The sequence below is a fragment of the Uranotaenia lowii genome, chromosome 2 (genome assembly GCF_029784155.1).
Source record: "Uranotaenia lowii strain MFRU-FL chromosome 2, ASM2978415v1, whole genome shotgun sequence".
NCBI lineage: Eukaryota > Metazoa > Arthropoda > Insecta > Diptera > Culicidae > Uranotaenia > Uranotaenia lowii.
In genome coordinates, this window is record NC_073692.1 from 14,743,717 (window position 1) to 14,754,685 (window position 10,969).

General features: G+C 40.2%; 1 protein-coding gene across 1 annotated transcript in view; it reads right to left on the reverse strand.

Annotated features, from left to right (window-relative positions):
- Nucleotides 1-10: 10 nt before the first annotated feature.
- Nucleotides 11-10,969, reverse strand: part of LOC129750097 (protein pelota) — a 30,216-nt gene continuing 19,257 nt past the window's right edge. The window contains exons 6-7 of the mRNA XM_055745319.1: nucleotides 2,480-2,586; nucleotides 11-526 (exon numbers count right to left, since the gene is read on the reverse strand). Coding sequence (XP_055601294.1) covers nucleotides 429-526; nucleotides 2,480-2,586 — 205 coding nt within the window. The 3' untranslated portion in view covers nucleotides 11-428. The remainder of the gene's footprint in view (nucleotides 527-2,479; nucleotides 2,587-10,969) is intronic.

Here is a 10,969-nt window from a genome sequence, read left to right on the forward strand (position 1 = left end):
TTGACAAGTGTGTGTTTATAATATAAGTTTTAATCTGAAATTTTTTCAATCTTTCCTTATTTACAAAAATAATATCGATAAACTTACAATTGATTGTGTTGATTGCATGTAAAAGTTCGATGACGATCGTCAATAAACTTTTCTCACAAACTTATTTTGAAAAACTATCAAAATTTTCAATGGGTAATCATCTGATACAATAATATCGAAATTTCTAACAGTTACAACCTTATCGACATAGAATGGGATTAACAATAGCTAAACAAAAGTCTATGAATTTATATCGTAGCAATAGCTGTTATCTGACTGAGGTAAAAAAAACTGCTAGGGGATTTAGGGAAACAAACACAAATGTAAAAAATAAGTCGTTCCACGAACAGTCGATATCTGACTCACCCCATTCACCGAGATTTGTTCAACGAACGCAATCAATCCGAATCGGAATCGGACTGTTCGTCTTCGCTGTCCTCGAGTTCCGGCATCGGGAAGCGAAGGATAGCAGCTACTCCGGTCAGTTGAGCTAGTTCTGTAAAGAGAAAAGAAAAAAAATACCCAGTGGATTTTTTTTTAAAACGATCTTTTTTAAACGGTTTTGTTTCAAACGATTTTTTTCTCGAAATAAAAACGATTTACGAACATGTTCATGACATTCTTGACAGACGTACCGGAACTAGTTTCGGAACGTAGCAGAAAACAAAATCCAAAACAAATCTTTGAGCTTCCCGATTTTTTTTCTAATTACTTCAGACTGGTCAACAACCTGTTTGCAAATGATGAATTTAGTACAAGTTTACCACGTTTCTCAAATTGAACGACGTTTTTTCCACGATTGTTTAAACTTTTTTAAACCATTTTTCTCTCAACGTACACAACAATGGAAATTGTGTTTTCCTCCAAAATTTGTTTTGTTCTAAAGAAGACTTTTTAATCCAATGATTGTACTCAACTTCAATTGAACGTTTAAAGGAAGCTGAATACATTATTCAATGCGATGGCATCGCGGATGAGTTTGGGAGATGGTTTTGCATTGGCACAAGTGTGGCACAGATAAAATTTCACCCAATTTTTTACAGATCTTTTCTAAGGAGGGAAAAATCTAGATTGTCGCTTCCATCTCAAGTTCATATTGGAAATAAGATGACAAATATATGCATATCTTTGCACATCTTTGCACTTCTTTGCGTAGCCCTTATGCGAAGATTATTTTGAGTGTACATCAAGGTTTGTTACACACGGTTTTTGCAATTAGTACGTTATCTGATAAAAAATAATCTTCTTTTCGTCTCACTTTTGACTTCACATGTCTCCCTACTCACTTTTCACGTCTTACTTGTCATTTTTCACGTCTTACGTCGCACCTCTTACGTTCTACTTCATGTCTCTCGTCTCTTTTTTCTTGTCTTACTGCTCATTTCTTACGTCCTACTTCTGACTTCTATCGTCTTCCTCCCTAACTTTAACTTTCTACGTCTCATTTCACACGCCCACGTCTCACATCTCATTTCTCGCATCTCAATTCGCGCGTCTCATTGCTAACTTCTCACGTCTTTCGCTCCACTTTTCATTTTTCACGTCTCCCTCTTCGATTTTCACGTCCTAATTCTAACGTCTGATGTCCCACGTTTCACATACCACTTCTTACTTCTCACGTCTTATTAGCAGGTTTGAAACCTCAGATCTTAAAGTGTTGAATAAAGGAAATTAGAGACAATTAGGTGTTTATAAATGTAAAATGCGATATGGGCTATCCTATTTTTCGAACATTGCTTTAACTACATAATCTTGTGAGAATGTACCTACTCTCTAAACAAATAGGTCTATGAAGAATTTTTATTTCTTCTTCTTCTTCTTCTTTTACCAACATAGCCAAAACGTGTAAGCATCCTGGAAAATGAAAAGACTTCAACCTTCATTTTTCTTTTCAACGTTATCTCTGTTACATAAAACATGCATTGCAGAGATAACTACGGCCAGGCCAACCATGTGGTAAAACCACCACAAAAGATTCTGGAGCAAGGGGAGGAATAAAGCGTGGAGTTCCCTACCAAACGCTTCATATGGATTACTTAAATACCACAGCATAATTTGAAAATAGCTACACTAATCTAATGACAATGTGTATTAGGAAAATAACGTTTAATATAATGAAAGAGGTTTGATCTCACCAAATAAGTCTCGGAAGTTTTCGACTAGAAAACTTTTCCTCTAGTCCGGAACAACTGACTTTAAAATTCCTTCCGAACTGTCCCAACCAGGATTCAGTATGCCGGAACAAAGTGCGAACCACTCCGGGAACAACCACCAGTCACTTAATCTATCATTTTCCACTGTTTAATTTTAAAATTTCTAGTTTTATTGTAATTGATTAAAAAAATTAAGGACGAAAACAAAAACACGTGCGATACCCAAAGTCATGGCTTACTCCTTCATGAAGAATTTTTATTTCTTATTTCTAAAACTACTCATAAATGCTACTTACGTTCACCGGAAACGTGCATACTGGAGAAGATTTTCACTTCACCGCCGGAATCGCGCACGGAATCCACCAGCTGTACGTACTCTTTCCGTGTGGCGACATCTTGGCAGCTGTGGGAGAGATGAGCAGAAAAAAGAAAAACGAAAACAACAATCAGATTCATGCACTCATCCGAAAAGGAAACATTAAATTCACCTGGATTTTCACGTAGGCCCTCGCTACGTGAATTTTTGCTTGGTTTACGTGAAGCACCTAGAAGCTAATATGAAATCACATAATCCCTACGTGAAATTCCTGTAGTTGTCATGCTTTCAAAACAAAGACACGTTCGATTTACGTGAAAATCCAGTGAACCGCCGATCACAAACGGGTTTGTTGAATTTTATGTTATGTTCACGTAGCTCTGAACGGCTCGATTACGTGAAATCATTGGGAAAGAAAAAAGGTAACCAATATGGCGCGCCTGAATCCAAGATCTATCGGCTGCCAAAAGAGAAGTTTTTTTTGTGACGGAGAAGCTGTAACTTCGTAAGTTTAGTAAAAATATCACTGTTTGACTGTTATTTACATAATTTGCCATTTCAACAGGATGCGGAATTGGAGCAGCTGGGACGATCAGCCAACCGCTATATGGAGCCAAATTGAATACAATTTTTCGAAGACGTTGTGAAGTGAATAGTGAAATATATAATAAGTGCAGTAAAATTGTAAATAGTTAAGTGTAACAAAATAAATATTGTGATGTGTTATTAATTCAGCTGAATAAAATCTTTTCTCTGAATTAATTATTTTTTATTGCATTGGTGTGAAATACAAAACAATACGTTCATATTTTAATAAAATCTACGTGAAAAGTATGCAGTGGATCGAATCCTTATTCACTTCCGATCTACATTATTTTCACGTACGCTTCACCTACAACTCATATGAAAATTACGTGAATATTGCTTGCTGTTCGACTTCTGTTTGCTACCTGAAATTCACGTAGGTTTCACGTGATTTTCATGGTGGCAAAAATCTATGTACATTTTCACGTAGCGTTCATGTGAAAAGTTTTTTCGGTGTGTGTACCTATGTACAAAGATTTGGCGTCTACCACAATTTGAGTCACATCTGAGGAGAAGAGAGTTTGGAAAAAAACGGTTCGAATTAAAACGACTTTCCCCATTTGCACCATTCGGCCAAAAGTCGCTCCCAATCCATCATTTTGGCAAATGTTTACGGTTCGGGTTGACCCAATAAGTAAGGCAAATATAAGAGCTTTCAGAAAAATCAAGCGTGGATACGTTCATACTTACTTTATGAAAAAGTTGTAATTATTCAAAAGAGTGTTTTTTTTAACTTGATTTTACATCAACAATAAACTGCTTAATTGACAAATTTATGAAATTTTTTTTTAGAAGAACCCTATAGAAACAGATCATTGTGAAAAACAGGGAATCACGTTTTACGCCGTTGTGGCGTGCACGAGAATCCTCCTCTATTAATAGCTCGTCTTGGGCATGTTTACGCCGATGCTGCGTGTTTTGGTGACCGACAAAACAAAATAGCATACGGAGGCCTACCTATTTACGACTATTGCTTCTGAACCACAAATCGTAGACACAGCGTTACAGTGTTGTTGATTATTTATGAATTTCGTTTTTATGAGTTGATTTTCGATGATACGAACTCTAATTCGGCCGTCAGTGAAAAAATTGTGAAATTTGCGTTCGTGTAAAACATTTCGGGTTCCACTTCTTATCCCTAGGGAACTTCCCATTGATTGGTCGAAACACAAATACAAGAAATCTGACATTCCACAGAAAGCATCGTAGCGTACTTAAACGATCATCGGTGTGAAAAATAAAATGACAAAATAAATACCAATTAGTTGATGAACAATACGATTTTTTTTACTTCATATTACAATCACTCACTGATCATCATACACATCACACTCCAAAACAAACTGCGGCGGCCTGTCATTTTCAGCAAATTGGACTTAACGATTCGTGTCGTTATCGATCACACGATCGACTAACTAAAGTTTGAGAACCGAACCTCCCACCCAATTTATGAAGCGTGGATAATTTTCTTTTCCATATAATGTTTTTTTTTGCAATAATTTGGCGTCTCGAGCGTAGCAATGTTTGTCCGTGCCATATCCATAACGAGGAAGCAATTGAAGGCGGCCAAAAATTGCTCGGAATAGTTTAGTCAACCTAGTAAAGAATAAGCCGATCATACCCGAGTGATGGTAATAAATGTTGGACAAAACAAAAAAAATCCCCACGCGCAATTTGGCACTTTTGCGCACCATTAATTTGGCAACACGACGTCGTTGGTGGAGCACAGATGCGCAACGATTCTGCTGATTGCGAGTGAGCAATCGATTTGTCGTTATCAGATCAAATTTTGAGGGGCGGGAACGCTTTTGTTAAGTCATTATTCATTTGATGAGCTCTTAGATACGCTTCTTGTCAACGGACTCCTCAAATTTACAAAAGGTTCTCCAATTAATCTTCATCAGACGACTCCTGTGAACCTTTTTTGCCGAAATTCTTGTCGGCCTCAGTTTGGCCTAGAACTGTGACCAACGCTGTGATCGAAAATAGACCAGAAAAGACGCTCAACTCGGGGAGTCATCACACAGATGCAAATGCAACATCAAACTCGAGAAGGAGCATAAAAATAGCATTCGGTTCAGCCAACAGAAGTCGAAAGCATATGCTAGCAGCGCCGATCGTAAAAGGGTTTGGAGTCGGTTCCGTTTTGTACGCTCGAACCATCGTACAGCATGGTTCACATTTGCCAATCTTCCATCGCGCCCTATTCAAGAAAATGGCAGAAAGAAAACGACTGTTTAAAAAACAATTAGGCCATTAGCATAACGCTAAGTCGCGTGCACAAACATACCTGCTACCGAGTTAACTCAACAATTGTTTCCACTTTAATTAACATGATCATATCAACAGCCCGATCTCTATCTCAAAAGCTTTATCGTTCTTGTATTTGAAAAAAAAAGTTGTATTTTGCAACATTTGGCGTTTCTAAATCCGAATAATAGGATAGGTCAGTATCTTCAAATTATTGCATAAAAATTTAGAAAAAAAAACTTTTATCATAAAGAATTTAAAAAAATAACATGAAAGCTGAAAAGCGGTTTTCTATTTACACATATCTTTTCCAATAAATGTCCTTTGAAGCAATTTTAATCTAGTACTTTATATTTTGATGTTTTATCTCGGTAGGCTATGCTCATGAGCGATATAGGCGAAAATTTATTCTTTCTCTTCTTAAGAAAAACCCGTAAGATCTGTCAAAACTTACTTACTTACTTAATGATCCCGCGCCGATCCTCCGGTGCATAGGGCCGTGGTAAAAGACCTCCATTTCATCTTTTCGCAGCGTGTGTCCATTGCGGATGATATTCCGCAGGTAGCGGTTTACAAATACTTGCAGTTTTCGCGTCGTCACCGCATATGTGCACCGAGTTTCGCACCCGTACAGCAATACGGATTTGACGTTTGAGTTAAAGATTCGCAAACGCAAATCGGGCCTTTCTGATCCGGGTTTCGATGTCTTTTCTGGTACCACCATCAGGCGTTATCTGGCTACCAAGATACTGGAAGCACTCCACTCTCTCAACCTGTTGCCCAGCAACCATGAAACTGGAGGGATTTCCTTTGTTGATCTCCATCGACTTGGTCTTTGCTCTGCATATCCGGTTGTGTTTGGGCGAGCAAAACAATATCGTCAGCCAAGTCAAGGTCGTTCAGCTGCTCCATTGTTGAAGGATTCCACGGCAATCCTCGGTTCGGTGCACAGTCGATCGATCCAGTCAGAATCTCATCCATTACGATTGGAAAAAGTAGCGGTGACAAAATACATCCCTGTCTCACTTCAGCAGTCACCGGGATTGGTTCGGACATGACACCGTCGTGCAAGACCTTGCACGGAAATGCCTCGTATTGTGCTTCGATGAGATGGACTAGTTTCTCTGGGACCCCTCGTCGCCTTAGAGCCGCCCAGATGTTTTCATAGTTAAGTTGGTCGAATGTTTTTTCGAAATCAACGAACACCAGCAGAAGAGAGTGCTTTGTTGATTTGTTCCAGTATGATTCGTAGCGTTGTGATGTGGTCCACACATGATCGTCCGGATCGGAATCCAGCTTGTTGTCGTCGGAGTGTAGCGTCGATTTTCTCCTGGATCCTGTTCAGGATCACTTTGCAGAGTACTTTGAGGGTTGTACAGATCAATGTTATGCCTCCATCCAGTCGGCCGAGAAAGTTGCAGTATCTCAAATGCCAGCAAAGACGGTGTAACATTTGTGCTAACAAGGCAGGATCGGCTTTCAGCATTTCAGCAGGGTTGCAATCGATTTCAGGTACTTTGTTGGATTTCACGTCTTTGATTTTTTTCTATTTCAGCCAGGCCATCGCTATTCGTGACTCGGAAGAGTTGTTCGAAGTGCTCAGTCCATCGTTTGAGCTGGTCTGTTCGATCGGTCAATAACTGACCAGCTCGGTCTTTTAGCGGCATTGTAGCATTGCACTGCCGCTCATAGCAAGTCCGTCCCATTTGCGTTTTTGTTGAGTTGAGAAAACAGCAATTGAATTTTGTTACTTGTGTTGAGAATTTTCGTATTTTTCCGTGGTTTTGATGGCGGCAATCAACAGCATTTGTTACTTACGTGACAAACAATTACTTTTGCATCATTGCTCGTTCAAAAATACCAAAATTTAGTTTGTTTGGGATGAAAATTATGCTCTGGGACGCATATGCGATTATTTCCATGGTAGGTATCTAGCAAAAATGATAGCAAGTCAGTCCCATTCCATAGCCAACTGCTAACGCTGATGAAAAAATAAGGCTAGAAGAGAGCTTGCCCCCGTCTAACGGAACCTATTTCTTGAACAACCTTCGGTAAGCATTCCAGATTGCCCAATTTTAACCAGGCTTCCGGATCTATAAGGAATAAATGGGAAATTCCCGGTCTGATCCGATTGCCCGGATATCGAGGAAACAAAATCCGTTTTTTCTGAATTTTTTTCACAATTTTTGCAAAATGCAAACCAAAAACCAAAAACAATTAAATTCATGAAATGTATCGTTTTTTGGACAAATTACTTCAAATAAAAAATAAAATAGCTTCGCATACATTTTTGGAATAGTAAAATAAGATTTAAATGCCCGCCGTTGATGTGTCTTGGTAAAAAAATCTGTTTTTATGTGTTTATTATTTACCTTTTCTCTTGCCTTTTATAGGAAAATACCTGGATTTTGACCAGATTTGGCCGGTTATGGCCCGGTTTTTGAGTTTTAAATTTATAAATCTATTGCCCAGGAGATTGCCATATTTTTGGGTGAAAATTATCAAGTTTTCCCGGTCGAATACATACAGAATAAGCTTAGAAAGTTTAATGATAGGTATGAAGAGAACTGTAAGTAAAGACCTTTTTTGCGTTATTATTTTATACAATGAAAATTTTATGTAGAATGTGCGGAAAAATAGCAAAAATATTTCACTTTTTTTTTATAACATGCGAGAAATTGCTGTTACAACCGGGTTGTTCTGTATCATATCCAATATAACTGCTGGCTGCACAACTCTTACAGTAGCAACGTTATATTTCAAAGCACACTACATGGTCGTCTATCACCATATAATTATTGACTTTGGGACCGACTTGTGATGATTTTTTCGATGGGACCGACTTGCGATCATTTTCACGATGGGACAAATTTACTTGAGGTTTTTTTCAATGTTCATCAGAACAAAGTACTCAAAAAAAATTTTTCTCCTAAAACTACCGATAATTTGAAGGTGATTCCACGGATAAACGCAAAAATGATGAAAATGCAAATGGGACGGACTTGCTATGAGCGGCAGTGCACCACTAAGGAGGCGAGAAATTTCATAAAGTAATCGGATATCTCCAAGCTCGTTTAACTGTCTTTTCCAGCTCCGCATATCGTAAGCGGGCAGCTGCGTTGGTTAACCTGATACATGCCTTCTCAATTATGACTTTAGCCTTTCTCGGATCATCGACCATACTCCAAGTTTCATCCAACATTCATTCACTTCTTTTCTACAAACTTTACCGAGAGTACCAAGGCTCGTCGTGATAAAGGCATTCTTGATTCCACACCACTGTTCTTTGACTGTTCCGTCTATCGGCAGCTCCGAGGCTCGGGATTCAAGCTGTTCAACGTATGCCCTTTTCACCTCTGGATTCTCCAACCGGCGGACGTCGTATCGACACCTGACTTTCTCCTTGCGCCGTTGGACACGCGCAACTCCTAGTCGTATCTCGCCAAGGACGAAGTGATGGTCAAAAGCAATGTCTGCACTACGTTTGTTGCGGACATCAAGAAGGCTCCTTCTCCATTTTCGGCTGCTGCAGATGTGGTCAATTTGATTATCTGTTCGGCCAACTAGGGATACCCAGTGACCTTATGTGCTGGTCGATGGGGGAAGAGCGATCCACCGACCACCATGTTGTTGTTGCCACAAAATTCTACAAACAGCTCTCCAGTTTCGCCCACCTGTCCTAGGCCATGGTGCCCCATGATCCGCTCAAGGTCCTGATTGTCGGAGCTAATCTTTGCGTTAAAGCCGCCCAAATGGATTTGAATGTCACTCGCATCCCAGCCGGCACCACGGGGAGGTTGAGATAGGAGCTGTGAATAAGAGGTGATATGAACACTATAGGGCCTCGTGTTGCACATTATCCACCATTTGCCAGCCTTTGTTACTAAAGATTTTTATTTAAAAAAATCGTTCATGTCATTACAAATGTTATGCTGCCCAGCAAACATTTATGAAGGTATAACGCAGGAACAACAGAATTATTCAAACAAATATACCAGATGAAAAGATTGTATTAAACTTACCAAAATAGCATATATCTACAAAAGTGGAGGCGATATATCTACAATCACAAAATTCCAACGATTCGATTTTCCCACAAAAAGCAAAATAAAAGAAAAAAAAAATATCCCTGACCGAGACTTGAACTCCAGTCCTCCGAGTTCGCTGCCCGATATCCTACCACGATGCCAACTCATCAGTAGATATTATACACGCTATAGCCTGTTACATTTGAATTTTGATCAATTTTGAGCAATGATATGAGAGAGCAATTTAGGCAACAAGTTTGATTCAATAACCCACCCGTTGCAAACTGAGGATCGATGAGGAAATGTGCAAGGTAAAAAACCTATTTTGGAGGAAACTACGTTAAGCGTGCAAATGAGCGGTAAACGTCACTGCAGTTTCCGCAAAATAGTCAAGCGTGGTGCTCGAAATCGGACGCTCCAGAACAGTGCTCGTCGTGCCAAAAGCCTGTTATAGGTGAAAACGTACCGGATAGTGCGGAGAACGGATATTCTCAGGCTCAGGCCACAAAGGCACGGACAACAAATCCGAGGCACGTGCCAAGATCCCAAACAAGACCGGACCAGCGCCAGCAACATCAGGTCTGAAGAAACGAAGCCACGAGGAAAGTCAACTCGAAAAGGGTCGCCAAAGCGGCCTTTTTGGTTCCGGCATATTTTGCTCCACATCTTGGCGCGTGTTCATGGTGCTGCGTGAACGCATTGGTGTCGGCTCCAACCTTTTTCTTTCCGGCACAAACGAGCCTCAAACTCTTCCGAAACTGCACGGCACAGGCAGCGCCATCTGTGTTTTCAAACACACACTAGACGTCAAAAGTTTGACTTCATTTCGTCCACGGTCCGGGTCGCAGCATTGTCCATCGACACACCGGATCAAATTGCCGCCCATCCTCTGTCGAATGAGCCATTCGTGGCTTGGATCACACGCTAGGGTCGAGATTTTTGGCCGCGGTCAAATGAAGGCATTGAGGAGAACGATTGTTGCGACGTTTGAACAGCATTGGACTGCCACCCACCGTCTGCATCCGTGGAAGGAGAAGTCGGGATTTTTGCTCCGCATCCACATGGACAGCAGGCGCTGCACACCCGATGTACCAGCTGTTCCACTGAAAAGCCAACAGAAGCGGCGATCGTGGCACAGATGGCCACTCCATCATCGCCGGCTTCGGAGCCAGCAGCAGAACAACAACAACATCCGGCACGACAATTCGGTGCATCGCAATCGGTGCCAGCAGCTGTTGGACGCGAGCCGTAAGTTAATAAGTTTTGATGCTACTACACTCCAACAAAATGACCGGAGTAATCGGGCGATGGGTGGGAGATAATAAAATGTTGCCAATATATAAAATTAACATAATCAAATCAATCATTTGTTTTGTGGCGATGACCATACAAACTTTCAGTTACAAGCCCTATAGGTGAGATTTTCTTTTTACGAACCGGTCGAAGGAAGAGACAGGAGAGAGTGTCAATTGAAGAACCGCCCATTTATCGTAAATCAGTTCACTCAAATCGTTAATGTCGAATTAGCATATTCTCAACTTTTTGAAGACATATTTACGAATTGACTAAACTGTTATCCGATTCAACTATTTTTGAGCAAAGCTTGT